We start from the raw sequence: 20,600 nt of genomic DNA, 5'->3' as shown, positions 1-20,600 counted from the left end.
GTGATTAGGCATCTGAGCTTAATATGTTGTTAGACCAACTAAAGAATTTAAAAAAATGAAACATTTTACTTTTACATTTTTTTGTGTATCTATCTGTGATTTCAAATAAAGCACAATGAGACAATTTCCACGTAAAAATGCTCCCTGCGCAAAATGCAAACGGATTGTGACGAAAGTCATCATAGGTGGCAATTTTCACTCTCTATGTTCGCCCGAAAAGCGCGCGTCAAATTCATCGGAATTAGGCGTCACTGATGCGCAAAATTAGCAAAATTACACAAGCATGTTCGGTTGGATCGTCTTTTATTTTGACCAGCATCCTCCACCGTTTGCTTTCGGTTTGGTCCCCAGAAACTTGTTGAATCTGTTTGACCCGAGCGGGCTTCTTCTTTTGCCCGGGACCGAAATAATATATTTCCCGTTTTCCCTCGGTGCCGATGGAGAAAATATTTCCTCAATATCTGACGACTTTAGAGGAATGCATGGGCGATTGACTTGGGCACCGAATCGCTATAAAAATCTTCAAATGCGTAGTTTGCGGGTGACAGGGTGTGCCGAGTAATTGGACTTTGGAAATCAATTTGACGAAAATCATAAACCCACAGTTTATGAAGTTGAATTGGTCACAATTATTGTCATTTTTTAAGTTGATCACTGGGCCAGTATTGAAAGTTAAAGTGAAAATTTAACTTTATGAACACACTGTTCGTGGAAAAATTGTCCAACAGAGTCCCCCCACCACATTGACATTTAGGCAGTAACGGTCAAGGTTGGAGCGCGGAACATTTTTTTTTTGCAAATATCCGTTACTGGTGGAAAATCTTCGCAGCTGCTAATGTATCGTCGAAAAATTGACGTCGCGATGACCGGCGTTCTAGAGTGAGTCGGCAAAGAGCAGGGAATCACAGCGCAGTACATCCTGGGAAATTTGCCAGCCGAGATAAAATTTGCCGATCAATGTGTCAAAAAGTAATCGGAAATCTATATTAAATGATGCATAGGCTGGTTAATGCTGACGAATGTGTTAAGATAAACGGCGGACAGGGCAATTAAAAGTAACTGTCAGCGCATTGCAGCTGAACATGCAGTTATCTGATGAAAGATTGGATTTCGCAAACACTTCACAAGTTTTATGCGAAAATAGTAGTCGCTTATTTTTGAAAATAAGTGCATTTCAATCAATTGGATCGTCCTAGTCTTTATCCTGATTTATGTTAGCCATTGTTCTAGTAATAGACCTATTCCTAGTCCTACGGCAAGTTTTAGACCTACATAGTCTTAAGTAGTTTAAGTCCATGTTCTTCTTCTCGTATTAGCCTAGTTCTATTCTTGATTCTAATCCTAGTCCTAGTTCTAGTCCTTGCCCTTGTCCTAGCCGTTGTGCTAACTGGGATCCTTATTCTAGTACCAGTCCTGGATCTAGTGGTATTCTTGTCTTAGATTTACTCCAAGTCCAAGTCCAAGTCCAAGTCCAAGTACAAGTCCAAGTCCAAGTCCAAGTCCAAGTCCAAGTCCAAGTCCAAGTCCAAGTACAAGTCCAAGTCCAAGTCCAAGTCCAAGTCCAAGTCCAAGTCCAAGTCCAAGTCCAAGTCCAAGTCCAAGTCCAAGTCCAAGTCCAAGTCCAAGTCCAAGTCCAAGTCCAAGTCCAAGTCCAAGTCCAAGTCCAAGTCCAAGTCCAAGTCCAAGTCCAAGTCCAAGTCCAAGTCCAAGTCCAAGTCCAAGTCCAAGTCCAAGTCCAAGTCCAAGTCCAAGGCCAAGTGGAATAACAAGTCCAGAGGAAAGTCGAATTCCAAGTCCAAGTCCAAGTCCAAGTCCAGGTCCAAGTCCAAGTCCAAGTCCAAGTCCAAGTCCAAGTCCAAGTCCAAGTCCAAGTCCAAGTCCAAGTCCAAGTCCAAGTTCAAGTCCAAGTCCAAGTCCAAGTCCAAGTCCAAGTCCAAGTCCAAGTCCAAGTCCAAGTCCAAGTCCAAGTCCAAGTCCAAGTCCAAGTCCAAGTCCAAGTCCAAGTCCAAGTCCAAGTCCAAGTCAAGATGTATCAATTGTACCAGTCCTTTTTTCCGTTTCAATTATAGTCGTTTTACCATTCTAGTCCCAGTCCTAGTCTTAGTCATAATTTAGTCCTAGTCCTGGTCCACTTCCAAGTCCAAGTTCAAGTCCTAGCCCTATTGCCAGTCATTGTCTTAGTCCTATTACTAGTCCTAGTCATTATCCGAGTCCTAGTCCTAGTCCTATTTATAGTCCTGGACCTAGTAACAGTCCATGACCTCGTTTTGCTTATTTGGAACAATATTTTAGTTTCATCTGCACACTCAAATCTAAAAAAAGGGCACACAAATATTTAGGAGTAGTCCTAGTCTTTGACCTATTCACCTATTTTCGGAGTAGTCCTAGTCTTTGACCGGGTCCGGTGGACAAAACTTTGAACCGAAAAGTCATGCGTGATCATGATGCCAGTAGGAAGACTGCCTTAGTTCGGAATGTGGCCAAAAAAGTGGGATCCCTTCTCAGAACCGTCCATTGTACCAAGGTAAGATTGGATCGAAAGATATAGAAGAAGCAGAAGAAGCCGAAGCGGAGTCAAAATCAAGCTGATTGCTTCAAATCAAGAGCTACTAAATTATGTGATCAAGTGCTGTGTGGAAAATCGGTATGCGTTATCATCGACGACGAAACCTGTTGCAAGTTTGATTACAAAACTTTTCCGGGTGACCAGTATTACACACTGTTCGGCATGGCCTAAGTATTGAAGAGACGGAGACATAAATTTTTACCGAAAAATGTCAGTTCGCAGACATGATCACACCGGTCTGGTTCAAATCCAACAAAGTCCAGATCGAACCGAAGGAGATGAATCCGCCAAATTCTCCTCAAGCGAGACCAATTGAAACTTGTTGGTCTTTTAACAAATTTTATTCGAGAAAACATGTAAAGCCTGCAGATTCTATCGAAAATTTCGCAAAGACTGTAAGAAGTGTCCAAAATTATCGCTTATCAGTTTGTGCTGAAGCGTAAAAGCAGTCTTCGATCAAAAATTCGATCACTGGCTTACGATTGATTGGGATGTAATTTTGTATTGAATCACAGTGAAAGAAGAGTTAGATAACCTAAAAGTGAAATAAAAAATTTATTTGCTCCTAAATCGTGCTTATGATGTTGATTTGTACTTATACATAATGGGACACCTTATAATCTTAGCCATTCTCCTAGTCCTTGTCCCAGTCTTAGTCCTAGTTCTTGTGCTATTCTTTCCAGTTCAATGTTGCTTCTCAAGGTGTGATCATTTTTGAAAAAGGATGCTTACCCCTTTTTTGATAGTTTAAAATTTATTAGCTTATTGACTACGGATGAACTTTTCCTATCTTCAGTTAGTTGAAGGCAACTTTCTAAAACTTTAATCCATATATTTTCTTTATTTTTAAGATTTTCAAACGTTAAAAGACTAATTTCAAACAACAACAAAAGTTGTCTCTCTGAACGATGACTAATGCAATCATTTGTTGGTCCTTCTGTTTAGTTTCATTATCTGATTCAATTTTTCGAAGGGAAAATTTGCTAGCATTTCCACCTTAAAATTGGAAGGATGGGTGCGTGTTCGTTTTGCAAAATAGACGCAGCAAAATGGAAAACTCGTTTGTCTAAGGGAGGGTGCAGTCCACCGTCAGTCAAGGCACCGGAGGAAGGAATTAATCCCTGTAAATAGCCCTTCATTATTCGAATGAAATTTTTCGCAAAAAATTATTCTCTCCGCAAAACCGGGCTGAACGGACTGTTCTGCTGAGTAGAACAAACTAACGAAGCATGCAAGTGGAACAAAGTCCGCATTTTTTCTGTCTGTTTGTATCAAACGCAGCGCGGAAGCTGACGGGGATGAGCGAGGGTGGAAAAGTTTAACATTTTTCAACCCTTCACAGCATAATGTAGAATGATTTTTCCGATCTGCAGGAATCCTCACTAATACGCTTGAAACATTTTCACTTCCGCGCGCCTCCGATTTCCCCAAATAGGCACACTACTGTTCCGTGCATTCGGAAAAATAATAATGGATACTGCCGGATTTCGCAGGCCGCCCCGGTTGAAAAGTGCGAAATTAAAACCCCTTTTCTCGGTCGTTGTTGTTGTTTACTCGACGAAGCTCCAGTTTGGTCATTAATTTCGAGCTAAGGGTTGAATAAAAAAACTGGCAAAAGTGGTGGCGTGTGCCCGGCCATATGCCCGATGCCAGAATGAAGCCTCCATCGGAGCAAAACCGGAAAAGGACGGTGGAAATCCTCTTGAATCCGGCTGTTCAAAGCGAGGTAGCAACCCCTAGGATGAGTGAACTCCATATGCTTTAAACTGGGACTTGGCTATGCGAGCCGTTACACTGTTAAAAATTTGCGTTTTCTTTTTTTTTGTTGAAATATGAAAACGTTTGCCACAAACTTGTACTGTGCAAAACAAACAATCAAAGTCGAAGGGTGCGAGCGGACAAGGCAGCGATAGAAGTCGCAATTTTAAACCACTTGTCTATTCATGACATATTTTTTCCGTTCAGGAGACCGAAAATATACAGACAGACACCCATAACGTAATTTACCTTCCTTACCTTTAAACGAAAAAAAATGTGGAAAGGAATGACATTTACAGTTTTAGCTAAATGAAGATTCATATGATCTGAAACACCTTTTCTTTGATTTAATTTCGACGTTACAGTTAATCTATATTGGTAGCAGATGTCAGAAATTTAACGTTATCTTGATTGTAAGTTAAATTATTAAAATGGATCGTCACTGATCAAAAGAAAATTGTCAAGAGCCAATCAAAGCATTATCCAATTTGACTCATGTCCATGCTGTGTTCGAACTTTTTCCCCCATCTCAGTGCTATCGAAAAATTGGGTCTAGGTTTCTTTTTTCTTCAATCCAACTAGATTTCCTCCTCTTCAAATAAACTAAATCAAAACCAACACACATGCTCTTTGCCAGATGCGAAATCCAGAAAAAGTAATATCCAATTTCGAAAATTCTCCAACTCCAATTCTCGATTTTATAACATCATCCCGCCCCCATCGATGACGCGACCGTACACCGATTCATGTTCGTTCCTGTATTCGGAATTTTCACCCAGCAAAAAAAAAAACACAGGCAAAATGCGTGTGTCTGGATTTTTCTGACCAGCGAAAAAAAAAAAGAAACTCAAACCCAAAAAGTCAACTCATAAATGGAAAACGAGAAAACACTTGGCATTTCTTCCTGGCATGCCGAAAGCCAGTAGGAAATTGAAGGGCAGAAAAATTGCCCTTCAATCCACCCCATCCATTTTATTTAGAAGCTCGTCCCATTTCCCTTGAGGTGCAAAACAAGTGCTACAATTTTTCCTCCTTCTTAGGGGTAAGAATTTGGAGCGGGGAAAATTGAGATTTGGGAAACACTTGGCACACACACTTTTTTGCGGTCCCTTCTGGTGTTTTGTTTGGGTTATTTCTTTCTAAGCGTAAGGGTGTTAGAGTCAAGTCATGCCTGCCTGTTACTAACGCTGGATTTAAATAAGGAAATGTATGGCTTGAAAACGGGTGTCGTTATGAAAAGGTTTGAAATATCGAGCTGCACATGTGTGGATTTTGTTTTCTGATAGGTGTTCAGTGTTTGAAAGATTCTGATTATCACATTTCTTTCCAAACAAGATTAGCTGAAAATCGTTAAAACATCACAAAGATAATTGGATGTGAGATTGTGACACTGTGATGTTCAATGATTGATGTGGGTAATATTTTCGATTGTTGAAAGAACTGCAAAAACAGCCTGAATTAACACTATGGACAGCGAAGATGGAAATACAAACGCCTTAATTTGGGCTATTGATTTTGGCTTATGATGATATTTATGACGGAAAATTTAGATCACAATGATTGATGCCCATGGGATCCTAATTTCACTCAAATTGATATTGATTTTACAAGCATCAGGATAAAAAGCCCAGGTTTTAATTATGAAAAAAAGTACTTTCCTTTCCGCAGTTAGAAACCAGCTTTCGGTCGGAGTGATAAAATTGTTCTTACCTGAAATTGAAAAGAAAGAAAATGAAACAGTTAGCAATTGAATGAACAGCAAGCATATATCAGTAGATATTGTATAATCTTCCCTTAAAATGTCATCATTTGTGATTATCTTGCAATTGAAAATTATATTCCAGCGCACTTCAATTCCAACAAGTAAAAATATCTTATTAAACCACATAATATTGCCACCTTTCCCGCACATTTTTCATCACTACAAACAATTTATTTAAAAGATTGCAAAATGAAAATTCGCGAAAGGCAATCAAGCTAAAAATTTTCAAAGAACAACTGGAAGTTCAGGGATTATACTACATGTACAAACCATTTTTAATTACAACTGGAAGTTCGTCCCTAGTTGTTTAGCCGGTACCATAAGGTCGTTAGACTAGAGCCACTGGAAGGTCGTCGGACTAGGTGCCTAAAGAGCTTTAAGAGAGGTCGTCGTCTAAAATGCCATTAGTTGTTGGTTGTCGAGCCTGGAAGCCATTTGTAAGATCGTTGGACCGGAAGACAAATGAGAGATTGTCAGACTGGTGCCGTCGGAATTAGTTAAGCCGATAATCCACAACAAGGTTGTCGGACCACTGCCATGGAATGTCGTCGAACCATAGCTACCAGAAGGTCGCCAGACCAGGTGCGTTATCAGAATGTCAGACCGCGATCCAGATGGAAGGTCGTTGGACTAGGAGCCTCTGGAAGGTCGTTGGACAAAGTTCCATGGAAGGCCATCAGACTTCATCGGCCATAGTGAGTTATCAAACCAGGAGCTAGTGGAAGATTGTCGATCCTGAGCCATCGGAATGTTGTTGGATCAAGTGCCACTGGAACCGACCAGATCCGAAGAAGGTTGTTGCAACATTGCCTGAAAGATCGTCGTATCAGGTTTGCAAGGTTTTTGCACAATGAAAGGTCATCCGACCAGAAACCAGATGGTCGTCAGGTCAGAGCTGGAAGGCTGTCGGACTAAATTGACTAGAAGGCCGTCGAGCCAGCCAAAGGAAGGTAGATGAGCTGGATCCATTGGAAGGTCGTCTGAGCTAAGTTGAGATTGTTGGTTCAAGAGTCACTGGAAAGTCGTCTAGTCAGGAACCAGAGCCACTGAAAGGTCGTCGGCCTAGTCGTTAGCCGAAACCATGGTAAGAAGGTCTTCGAACTGTAGCCACTGGAAGATTGTCGGAATAGGTGCCTAAAGAGCCTTAAGAAAGGTCGTCGGACCAGGAAGCGATTAGTTGTTGGTCGTCAAGCCTGGAAGCCGTTTTACAAATGAGAGATTGTCACACTGGTGCCATCGGAATTTGTTAAGCCGATAATCCACAACAAGGTTGTCGGACCACTGCCATGGAGTGTCGTCGAACCATAGCTACTAGAAGGTAGGCGGACCAGGTGCTTTATTAGAATGTCAGACCGCGATCCAGATGGAAGGTCGTTGGACTAGGAGCCTCTGGAAGGTCGTTGGACAATGTTCCATGGAAGGCCATCAGACTTCATCGGCCATAGTGAGTTATCAAACCAGGAGCTAGTGGAAGATTGTCGATCCTGAGCCATCGGAATGTTGTTGGATCAAGTGCCACTGGAACCGACCAGATCCGAAGAAGGTTGTTGCAACATTGCCTGAAAGATCGTCGTATCAGGTTTGCAAGGTTTTTGCACAATGAAAGGTCATCCGACCAGAAACCAGATGGTCGTCAGGTCAGAGCTGGAAGGCTGTCGGACTAAATTGACTAGAAGGCCGTCGAGCCAGCCAAAGGAAGGTAGATGAGCTGGATCCATTGGAAGGTCGTCTGAGCTAAGTTGAGATTGTTGGTTCAAGAGTCACTGGAAAGTCGTCTAGTCAGGAACCAGAGCCACTGAAAGGTCGTCGGCCTAGTCGTTAGCCGAAACCATGGTAAGAAGGTCTTCGAACTGTAGCCACTGGAAGATTGTCGGAATAGGTGCCTAAAGAGCCTTAAGAAAGGTCGTCGGACCAGGAAGCGATTAGTTGTTGGTCGTCAAGCCTGGAAGCCGTTTTACAAATGAGAGATTGTCACACTGGTGCCATCGGAATTTGTTAAGCCGATAATCCACAACAAGGTTGTCGGACCACTGCCATGGAGTGTCGTCGAACCATAGCTACTAGAAGGTAGGCGGACCAGGTGCTTTATTAGAATGTCAGACCGCGATCCAGATGGAAGGTCGTTAGACTAGGAGCCTCTGGAAGCTCGTCGGACAAAGTTCCATGGAAGGCCATCAGACTTCATCGGCCATAGTGAGATATCAAACTAGGAGCTTGTGGAAGATTGTCGATCCTGAGCCATCGGAATGTTGTTGGCTCAGGAACCAGATGAAAAGTCTTAGGTCCAAGTGCCACTGGAACCGACCAGATCCGTAGAAGGTTGTTGCAACGTTGCCTGAAAGATCGGCGGACCAGAGGTGAAATTATGAATCCTATTCGATTCGAGTTACCCGTTTCGAGTTGAACTCGAATCGAATTAGAATCAGTATTACGAATCTCGTTCGAGTTCTAAATTTTAACGTATTAGATTTCGAGTTATTCGGGTAGTAGATCATCTCGAAACGTTCCATTCGAATCGAGATCGGTAATGCCAAAGTTGGTCGAATCGAACGAAACTCGATTGTTTCGAGTTCCATAATCCCGCCCCAGGTTTGCAAGGTTTTTGCACAATTAAAGGTCATCCGACCAGAAACCAGATGGTCGTCGAGCCGGAGCTAGAAGGTTGTCGGACTAGATTGACTAGAAGGCCTTCGAGCCAGCCAAAGGAAGGTAGATGAGCTGGATCCATTGGAAGGTCGTCTGAGCTAAGTTGAGATTGTTGGTTCAAGAGTCACTGGAAAGTCGTCGAGTCAGGAACCAGAGCCACTGAAAGGTTGCCGGCCTAGTCGTTAGCCGAAACCATGGTAAGAAGGTCTTCGAACTGTAGCCACTGGAAGATTGTCGGACTAGGGCCGAAAGAGCCTTAAGAAAGGTCGTCGGACCAGGAAGCGATTAGTTGTTGGTCGTCAAGCCTGGAAGCCATTTTACAAATGAGAGATTGTCACACTGGTGTCATCGGAATTTGTTAAGCCGATAATCCACAACAAGGTTGTCGGACCACTGCCATGGAGTGTCGTCGAACCATAGCTACTAGAAGGTCACCGGAACAGGTGCTTTATTAGAATGTCAGACCGCGATCCAGATGGAAGGTCATAGGACTAGAAGCCTCTGGAAGGTCACCGGACAAAGTGCCATGGAAGGCCATCGGACTTCATCGGCCATATTGAGTTATCGAGCCAGGAGCTAGTAGAAGATTGTCGATCCGGAGCTAGTGGAAGATTGTCGATCCGGAGCCATATCGGAATATTGTTGGATCAGGAACTAGATGAAAGGTCTTAGGACCAAGCGCCACTGGCACCGAACATATCCGTAGAAGGTTGTTGCAACGTTGCCTGAAAGATCGACGGACCAGGATTCGAAAGGTCAGCGGGCCAGGCCTTTGGAAGGCCTATCAGGCATGAGCCATTGCAAGGTTTTAGCACAATGGACCAGAAACCAGAAGGTCCTCGGGCCGGAGCTAGAAGGTTGTCGGACTAGATTGACTAAAAGGCCGTCGAGCCAGCCAAAGGAAGGTCGATTAGCTGGTCATTGGAAGATTGTCTGAGCCAAGTGGAGATTGTTGGTTCAAGAGTCACTGGAAAGTCGTTGAGTCAGGAACCAGAGCCACTGAAAGGTCATCGGCCTAGTCGTTAGCCGAAACCATGGTAAGAAGGTCGTCGAACTGTAGCCACTGGAAGGCTGTCGGACTAGGTGCTACTGTAAGGTTGTCGGACCGAAGGCCACTACAGTAGTGGTTTTCGGATCAGGAACCTTCGAAAGTCGCCAATCCAGAAGCATAAAAAGCTAGTAAACCGGTACCATGACAGGTCATCAGACCAGTATCAATTGAGAAGTCATTGGACCTGAAAGCCCTTGGTTAGCCGTCGAGCCCGAAAACCATTTGGAAGGCCCTCGGTCAGGACATAAATAAGAGATTGTTTGAATGGATGGAAGGAACCACATGGAAGGTCGTAGGACTTGGAGCCTCTGGAAGGTCACCGGATCCGGACCCGCTGTCATTGAAGGTCTTCGGACAAGTAACCAAATGGAAGAACTACGGACCAGGTGCCTCTGGAACCTTTCAGAGCCACAGAAGGTTGTTAGAAAGTTACCATCAAAGTTTGTCGAACCGTTGCCATAAAAGATCATCATATCGGGATCCAGGTAAAGGGTATTCAGGCTTGAGCCACTGCAAGGTCCTCTAAGCCCGAACCATGGGAAGTCGTCAGACCGAGAATTACATGGTCGTTGAACCGCAGCCACTGGAGTTTGGCAGGCGAACCAGCCAAGAAGGTTGTCTGAATAAAGCCAAGTTGAGGTCGTTGATCTGAGAGCCACTGGAAAGTCGTCGGGCTGGAAACCAGATCGTCGAGCCGAAGGACAGGTCAAGCCGGAGAATAGTTGTTTTCGAATGAGCCTGAGGTAGTTTGGAGTCAAACAAGGCAGAATGAAAAGGTCGTCGAGATGTAGGCGACAACGTGGTGGTTGGTGAACTGACAGCGCCGATAATCTAATACATAACTATTAAGGCGTCAGCACTAAATTTTACTTCGGAAGTCCGGACTTCCGATTTTCGAAAGATTTTCGACAAAGAAAAGTGAAGTACTAGATTGTCGGAAGTCTGTTTTTGTTGCCAGTTTAAAATTTAGTACTGTCACGAAAATATGGCATGGAGAAAAGCATGAACCATGACTTTTACCGATTGATTCAGAAAACAGACACAAGGATAGATATGAAGAAGAGTAGATAAAAGAGGAACACAATTTTCATTGACCGAGAAGGCCAAGGAAATCTCTTCTGCTCATGGCAAAATACAAGAACTGAATTTTAGTGTGGGAGTTCAGACTACCAATTTTCTCACTTATTACGACTAAGAAAAATGAAGTACTAGATTGTCGGATGTATGTGTTTTGCTGTCAGTTTAACAAGGAAGCTTGTAAAAATTTTATTTGCATGCTCAATAATAGGCACAACAAGTGAATATGGAAAAAAGTATAGGGACGAGGAACAAAGTTCTCTAAAAAGTTGTCCAAAGTGCATTTTAATCATATTCTTCTCTTATAACAATCTAGTACTACATTTTGATACGGTATTTTGTGATACAAATATGGTTTAGATATTGTGGATTTTAATAAAATTTTTATAAACGTCGTTTATGAACTGGCAACAAAACACAGACTTCCGACAATCTAGTACTCCATTTTCCTTTGTAAGTCTTTCGGAAGTCGGAAGTTTGGGCTTCCGAAGTAAAATTTAGTGCTGGCGCGTTAATATTTTGGAACAACATCCTAATTTATGTTCTTGGTTCTAGTACGCCATTTTTCCTTAACAATTTAGACTCTATTTCGGTGAATTGTGACTGTCCCTTGAAACTTTCACTCGTTTCGCAGGGACAAGTGAGTTGAATTTTAGCCATTCAATTTTTTTTTTCAGACTGTTCGTTGAATAGGAAAGATGCTAAAAAGTCAAATGAAAATATGGTGGACAGCGCGGTAAACATGCGTGGGACGTTTTAATTTCCCGTTTTTTCCCGTGGGGCTGTTTAGCAATATTCGTCACATAGTTAGTTGGCAGCCAAGAACGACGAAAGTGCGCCGTTCTTGACAGTGAACTTCTGCTGAGCGGTTGTAATGTCGTTGTGGTAGGTGAGCCGCAATTTGGCAACGTGACACGCGTGTGCAATGTGGGAAACTCATAGATTTTCCGTAGAGCGGAAACTTGAAAACGAAACTGCGATGTTTACTGGGACACATCGTTGATTTACCAAAACAAACAAACCCGAAATAATAATGGAAAATCGTGTGCATTTTTGTGGTACTTTTCTTAGCTTCGTCATCGTTGTAAGATCGACGCAGGTGTTTCTGGGTAAACATAGTCATTATTTCTTGAAAAGGAAAAGGCTTTGGTGTTATTTAAATTGTCCGGAAGGATCGTGGGATAGAAATATGCAAATATTAGAAAATGCAGAGGCAATTCACTTACATTGATTTACAATCAAACACAAATTTAAATATGTGTACAGGTGCCGTCTATAAAATGAAAAGATCTTTGCGATGAAATCATCTGCTGAAATCCTCCCACTCTTGATAAAAAAAAAGTTACAAATCATTACTACACCCCGTCAGATTAGATAACAGATAGTTCATTCACGTTGACAAGAAAACTATTTCTTTGTCTCGAGTCAACCCCCGTAAACATAAAAAAAACCCAGTCTGTCCCTTTTTAATGAATGAATGGGTTTCGTCGATGCGAAAATAGACATTTGTAACTTTCTAGTTGCATTTATAAAACAATTTGCTCGACTAGCAGCGAACAAGCAGTCTGGCTTTCGAACCGGGGATGATGATGGTGTATTTTCGAAAACAAAAATCCTGGTTCCTCCCCTCGGGTCAGCAGCCGTACAATAGTAGCGAGTAGAGCAAATGCGACACATTTGCTCGGAACATTGGGCTCGCTGCCAAGAATGGGTGAAAATTATCGGAATATTTTTCGCCAACGCGCCAAACGTCACGCGTTTTAAGTAGTTTTATAACGGAGGCGATCCGTCATCGGGCTATTTGTCATATACATTCTTGTTTTTCTAAAATAACTGTGAAGTCAACTATTTTTCGTTTATTTGCTGTTGTTTGTTGAGTCTCGACAACAGTAATTTTCGGAATTCATCTATTCTACTACTACTACTAGTTTATGAATAAGTAGAACTATGCGGCGTAATTTTTGGTCCAGACGGTTTAATAAAAAAAAATCCATTTGATATAAATGTCATCGTTTGGCAGCGTTATGAATCACATGAGAGTGCTCTTTAGGTGCAGCAATCCGAAAAGGATAAAAATAAAAAAATACCAGGAAATGGAAAATACGACGCTCTACTTTGGGCGAAAGAGTTCCCGCTCTTTTTATGATTTGCCCCATCAAACAGCATTCGAATAACGTAAGAAAAGAAAAAAAGTCGAACTATGAAATACTTTACGACAGAAGAACGATTTCCGATCATTCATAGACAATAATGCGTCGAAACGAATCATGAAAGCAACTGGAAAATCGAACACTATATAGAAGTTTACATCGGTGCATGGAAAAACCGCATCCTTTTTTCCAAACAGAAAAGTTTTCTGGACAAAAAAAAAAGAAATGAAATTTACTGTATGAACTTTGAGTAAACAAGTTTATTTTAAGAAGGGTTTCATGTTTAGACGGAAACTTTCTTCGAATATTTTTTTCTCTTATACATACAATAAATAAAAACAGTTTAACAATAAAGGAAATTTTCCACAATCAATGGAATCTTACCAAGCACAGAGACACCCACAACAGTACCCGGATGAAAGTGAAAACATCCAGAGCACCACACACTTCTTTACGACCCTTTAGTTATCCGCAAAAACCGCACAAATATTCTGCTGCCTCAATCCGATTCGGTTGATGTGGTTTCATTCCATGCTGTAAAAGCTGTAACCGACCCCGATAACTTGAGAAAACGCCTAACAGTAGACTATAGAGAGTATAGAGCGTGTTCCGGGGCCCGAAAGCTCCCCCTCAATTCAACTCGTTCTCTCGGGTGGTTCCAATAACAAAAATACTAGAAAGCAAACTAAGCGTGGGACTTTAAAAATAAACGCACCAACAACACCAAACGCGTCTCAGTAGAATGAGAGCTAACGTACGTACGTACGAAGACGACGGGCTAACATGTTTTTCCACTCGTTCCTCTCGATTCGGAATGATGAACGGAAGCTTACTTGCCACCACCAAAGTTCACAGTTGAACGAAATTCTGGCCGAATGATTTTCTACTTTGATCCGGAAGACGTTTTTTTCCCCCGTTTCGATGTGCAAGAAGGAACATTTGCGATTACCTACTATATGTTTCAATTCCGAGAATTGTGAATTGAGATTTTTCGCATGGTTCCAGTCAAAAGAAAAAATCCTTAAATTTTGAGGATAATCATACCGTTTCTGACGTTTTTATAAATGTTAGGGAAGCTTAAATTTGGCTTGAGAAGATTTCTTCATGCAAGATAAACAATTAACGACTTTCTTAAATTTGAGACAGTGATTTTATCCCTGTATTTGAATAAGATATGGCGAATGATGAAAAGAATTGATCCTACAAAGGCCTTCAACTTCGTCATCCGACTGGCTGTTGACTTGAGACACTCATTCAGAATAAAGAACACTTTAGTTAGATTATAGACTTTAGATCTAAGATTTATAACTTAAGACTTATAAATCCATACCGTACATTTATTTTTAAAAAACTCATAATAAATATATACTCAAGGTTACAAACTTCAATTTCTAAAAGCTAGGAATCAAGCGAATTTCAATTTTCGTCTCTAGTGCCCAGACATCCGGATTCAGAAGTTGGACTTAATGACAGAGACCTCAGATTTCAGATATTAGTCTTCGGACTTGAGTCTACAAACTTCAGATTTTAATCAAATTTTAGACTATATGCTTCTGTGTTCTGACCTCGGATTTTTTGTACTCCCTTTTATGACTTCTAATATTGGACATCCGACTTCAGATCAAAAACTAAAAATTAAACACTTTACTGAAACTGATACCATACTTCAGACCTCAAACTTCAACTTATAACTTCAGACTTTAGACTTTGAATCTTAAGATCGAATTTTGAAGTTTAGAGAATGAAGTTTGAAGACAAATGTCTGAAACCTGAGGTTTCATTCATGAAGTCCAAATGCTGAATCCGGAAGCTGGAAGACCTCAGATATTAGTCACCAGACTTCAGACTTTAAACTTCAGACTACTGTTTTAGAATTAAGACTTCAGACAGAAGACTCAAAAAATTAAAGTGATAATTAGATCTTGATACTTTAGACTTTAGACATTACACTTCAGAATTCATTCTTTTGAATTCAAAATTCAGACTTAAGACTCCAGATTTCAGACTAAAGATTTTAGATCAAATTAGACTTGACTTCTTACTCCAGACTAAACACTGAATACTGATGAATGTAGCCTGAAAACTGTAAGTGTAGACTTCAGACGTTAGACTTTCAACTTCAAATTCATTATTCAGACTTCATACTCCAGACTTTAGAACTGAGATATCAGATTTCAGATCCCTGACGGAAGGTTGAAGACTACAACTTTAGGCTTAACACTTTATATTCTTACTCCAGACTTTGGACTTCAATATTCAGACTTCACGATATCTGACATCAGACTTAAGACTGAAGACTTCAGATTGAAGCTTGAGACTTTATACACCCAAATTGAGACTTCAGACTTAAGATTCAGGATTCAGATTTCAGACTATTGAGTCCAAAATTCAATCTTTAAACAGCCTACAAATCTCAACCTTTGGATTTTAGCCTTTAGAATTTAGATTTTATTTCTGACTTGCTAATATTTGGATCTCAGACTTTTGACTACTGACCAACGACAGACTAGATTGAAAACCGTTCAAATCCTTAGATTGAAAAAAAAAAATAACGAAAAAAATACTTTAATTTTAGTAAAACGAAACTTGATGACCTTTCTTTTTGGTCGTAAGATTTCATTTCCGTTCTTGCGTAGAAAATCGCTATAATTTTAATTAATCCGAAGAAATCCGTAAAAATTCCTGAAAATCCGCAGATTTCGGACATCGATTCTTAGATCTGTAGAAGGGGTCTAAATATGTAGATTTGATAACGCGGCTACTGACATCTGATGCCTGTATCTATGTTTTAAAGTCTTCTAGAAACATAACTAATTTAATTCAAGCGTATGAAATTCTGTATGAACAAATAAAAAATGAGGTTTCAAATAGAGATAAGTCATTTAAAAGGATGAAAACCTAATGAAAAAAATGAGGTTTCAAATAGAAAATTTCAAAAAAAAACGAGCGAGAATTTAGATTTTATTTCTGACTTGCTAATATTTGGATCTCAGACTTTTGACTACTGACCAACGACAGACTAGATTGAAAACCGTTCAAATCCTTAGATTGAAAAAAAAAAATAACGAAAAAAATACTTTAATTTTAGTAAAACGAAACTTGATGACCTTTCTTTTTGGTCGTAAGATTTCATTTCCGTTCTTGCGTAGAAAATCGCTATAATTTTAATTAATCCGAAGAAATCCGTAAAAATTCCTGAAAATCCGCAGATTTCGGACATCGATTCTTAGATCTGTAGAAGGGGTCTAAATATGTAGATTTGATAACGCGGCTACTGACATCTGATGCCTGTATCTATGTTTTAAAGTCTTCTAGAAACATAACTAATTTAATTCAAGCGTATGAAATTCTGTATGAACAAATAAAAAATGAGGTTTCAAATAGAGATAAGTCATTTAAAAGGATGAAAACCTAATGAAAAAAATGAGGTTTCAAATAGAAAATTTCAAAAAAAAACGAGCGAGTCCAAAATTGTTTAAACTAAATTAAGATTCGGATTTGGAAGAAATGAAATATCAGGTATCGGAGTTAAGTACCGGAAATATTTAAAACTATATACTGACAATCTCAATTTAAAATTAGAAATTGATATCGCCGAAATCAGACATGAATGCCATGTGAATGGCAAAGTGTCTTAAATAATAATTAAAAAAAATATCGCCGAATTTAAACTGAGGAAAAATTTCAAATAACCACAAAAATAAGCATAGTACTTTAGATTGAAACTAAGATTCTGGCGCTCTCGGCCTTAAAATTACGTACATGTTTTGAAATTCAGAGTAAGAATCAGAATTTATGAAAAATTCGCGAAAGCTTCAAAATTCTCATTTTCGAATTGAATTTCTATCAATATGAATTCCAATTTGTAAAAGTTTGAAGATTGAACTGCAAAGTCTCGAACTACATTGTATTAACCCTCATCCGTCCTTGACATTTTTACCCGTTACAACAGTCATTTGAGTGTCATTTTAACACTCCTGACTAAAACCAATATATCTTTCTTGTTTCCCAACCGAATTTTACTAAAATTATAGTTTTGTAAACCTCGTAATGTAGCTCTAATATTTTACAAGCCGCCAAACTGCCAAAGGTGTCATATTGACACTCAACAGCGGATTAGGATTGTTAAGAAACGAATTTAAACTTGCTGCCCTCACGAAATAACAATAAATGTTATAATTTTTTTTCGTGATAATCGGTAATAAAACCAGAGTCACTTCAAATCTGTGAAAGTGTTCTCTTCGCAGAAGACCATGAAGATGTGAAATACGAAGAGTATACTTAAAGCTCAAAATCACTCGAATTTAAAATTTATGCTAAGAGTTTTCTCTGAAAAAGGGGCGTGGTGTGCCGTGTCTAACGTTGCAAATAACACAGAAAATTCTATAGTATAAGTTATTTGATTTGCTTTTGGTCTGAAAATTTTTATTAATAAACTTAAATTTCTGAAAAAAACACAGATTTACAAATTGTAATTATTGGAATCACTTTCGAGCTTGTTTTCTGATTCTGATTCAAATTTGCCTAAGTTTTACATTTATTTTCAAGAAATTTAATAAAAATAATAATAAATAAATAATAAATAAATAATAAAAATTTATGGCAAATAGTGATTCAAATAAATACAATTTAAAAATCTGTTTTTTTTTCAGAAATTTTAGTTTTTTAATAAAAAATTACTGACCAACATTTGATGAATCAAATAACTTAAACTACAAATTGTTCTGTGTGCTTAGCAACGTTAAACATGGAACACCACGCCCTTTTTACCAGAGAAAACTCTTAGCATAAATTTTGAATTCGAATGATTTTATGATTTGAATATGACTTTTCTCCACAAAAGAAACCAGTTTCTTGTTGTTTAGTTGAAATCGCGTTACGAAAAAGTGCCCTAACATCTACAAAAATGAACGTCCCATTAAAGCCGGACAGCAAACACGTACATAAGACCATTAATTCCACTTGACCAACCCGAATGAAAAATAAGTTGAACTGACCCGTTACATCCCTATTCATACATTTATGGACAATTTGCTCCACTTGGTTAGTTCCCTAAAACACATAAAATTAAATATTCCTGCTACAGTCGTCCGGGAAGGCAACGTAAGCATGCAACCGGACTGGATAGGACGTACTCTGTGCTTCCGGCTTTCCGGAGAGCATCCCACACAGTATCATCCTTAGCCAGCCCAACTAAAATAGTCCTCCGGTCAGGATTGACAGAAAGGAAATCAAAAAGGGGACTCACCTCTTCAGGAACTTTCTCGCAGTCGCCGTTGACCTTCTCCTCGCCGGAGGCCGCTCCAGCAGCCGCTTCCTTGTCCTTCTTGGACGGCTTCTGTTTGTCCTTCTTGCTGAACGAGATACTTCGGAAGGACCATTTCTTTTTTACCTTTTTGGGTTTTTTACTGCCGTCGGCTTCGGCCGCTTTGCTGCTGTCGTTCAGCGTTTCGTCGGCGGTGCTGGCACCATTCTCGAGGGTTTTGTTGGCCGCCGTTGCATCCGAATCCGACGTTTCTCCGCCGGTTGTGGGGGCGGCTTTCTCTGTGGTCGGGGAACTGGTGGCTATTGGGGAACCGGCCGTTGTGTTTGCCGCCGAATCTCCGGCCCCACTGTCTTTGCCTTCCTTTTCTGTGGTAGCGTCCTTTTCGTTTTCTGCCGCATCGGATTGGACTTTCTTTTCCTGGTTTTTTAAAGATTTTTTTTTCCAAACGGATCCCCCAAACGGACAACAGAAAAACGGTACACAGGTACACAATGTTTGAGGATTTTTTTAATCCAATTTGAGACGGAATCCATCAGTGAGTGTATTTTGTGGTTTCGTGAAGATTTTTGTTTGTTTGAAATGAATGAAACGAAAAGGAAAGACAAAAACAATTTGATTAGTGAAATGGTTTGATTATTTCCGATCGACAATGGTTATTTGAATGTTGTCAATGTAGATTGGATTTGGAATGGAATGGGTTTTGCGAAAGTATCAATTTGAACTAGTCCACAACACTTCTTCATAAAACATGTACATGCGATTGGACGATAGATTTGTTTTGAACATTACACCGTGAGCAATATACATAATGAGATAATACTCTGAGTTTTTTTTGCCGGAAATTTATAGCTGTTTAATTTGTTGAAACTTTGATACTTACCTTGAGTCAGAAATGTATTTTAAAAAAATCCTAATTTAAAATATCAAATTCAAGTACCAAGGACGGTTACTTTGGTACGTTTTAGTAATACACTGGTTTGAAATGAAGCAGCAATTGCTACCATAAAAAAATACAAAATCGAGATAACTCTCTAACGAAACTACATGAGAATTTTCTAGGAATAACACATTTGAAAAACGAGAAAGTTTCAAATTTCCACCCATTATGCATAATCGAGGAAATCGATGAATATTTGAACCGGAAATAACACCAAACTAAAGCTTTTCCAAATCTCACGAGCTACGAGACTCACGCTCCCCATCATGGGGAAAAACTATAATCTAGTACCGCCAGCAATAAAAGCAATCGCCTAAAAGTATGCAATTCAACTCGTTTTGAAAGCTCGTTCGAATTCAAATTCAGTCTCTTTCAGCTACGACGAGAAGATATCGCGCGTAGCAGGGAAAAAAGCAACAAACTCAGCGTTTCCACCGTAAAGTCTGTTGTTGGTGGAGAATGCAGAGATACAAAAAGACAACAAATCCAACCGGTACCCGTGCTTCGGAAAACACTTTTCCAAATCCATGGTGCTCTGGGCGCTAAAGAATTGAGCGGATGCTACGCAATGAATAATCAACGATGGAGATTCGATTCGATCGGTTTCCGTTCGGAATGGTAAACTTTATGTTTTGTCAGCTTATTCGTTTATTTTGTTGAACATCCTCCATTCAGTGAACCATCCATGTTGAAAGGATCATAAACAAAACGTTTGATAGACGAAAGTGCGACTTCGATGCGCAATAGCATCACTAACTACGTTCGCAAACTGTCACGAGTAGCAAAACTGCTTCAAAGGCGTATTTCGAATGCAAAATGTCAACACGCTAATGATTCGTCGCGCCACAAACTACGACAAGCGATAAGAACCAAATGAGTCAGTCAATAATTTCCCGGAGATTTAATCAGCCTCAAACGTTCGATCGATCACTTCTTGAGCCGCGTGATCACTTCCGAAATGGCGTCGCAATGCAACCTTTTGCCCAATATAAACCGAACAAATTAACGGGTAAAGAACTGGGTACTGACAGCAAGTTGGAAGACGATGACAATAAGTTAATGATTTGATTAGTGGCTGATGGTGGGAACGTTATGACAAAACTCGGCGCGGGCGCCATGTGTTTGTACTCAGCGGAATTCCAAACGTAAACATCGATCGAACAGTTTATGTTTCTGAAAGCGATAACGGTGCTCCGATAGATGGAACAGGGTGCTGCTTTCTTATTAGTTCCAGCGATTAAAATTAAATAGAAAAAATGACATAATTGCCGCAAAACATGAGTTGATTTTATTAGTAAGAAATTGCAAAAAATCTTGATTCATTTACGTGACTATTTAGCCCAACAAACTGTATTCATCACTTTCGGGGCGCCACTGTGGGAGAGGA

The 20,600-nt window shown here is 40.0% G+C and overlaps 1 protein-coding gene across 7 annotated transcripts in view; it reads right to left on the bottom strand.

Moving 5' to 3' along the window:
- LOC129749802 (calphotin-like) overlaps positions 1 to 20,600 on the bottom strand; it is a 321,578-nt gene that overhangs the window by 42,662 nt on the left and 258,316 nt on the right. For 6 of the 7 annotated variants that reach the window (XM_055744893.1, XM_055744890.1, XM_055744895.1 and 3 more), the window contains one exon: positions 18,259 to 18,693. The exons of the other annotated variant lie outside the window; for it this stretch is intronic. In XM_055744893.1, the coding sequence (XP_055600868.1) occupies positions 18,259 to 18,693 (435 nt within the window). The remainder of the gene's footprint in view (positions 1 to 18,258; positions 18,694 to 20,600) is intronic. 7 annotated transcript variants of the gene reach the window in all.

This window comes from Uranotaenia lowii, chromosome 2, assembly GCF_029784155.1.
Source record: "Uranotaenia lowii strain MFRU-FL chromosome 2, ASM2978415v1, whole genome shotgun sequence".
In the NCBI taxonomy this organism is placed as follows: domain Eukaryota; kingdom Metazoa; phylum Arthropoda; class Insecta; order Diptera; family Culicidae; genus Uranotaenia; species Uranotaenia lowii.
This window is presented reverse-complemented; position numbering and strand designations above follow the sequence as displayed.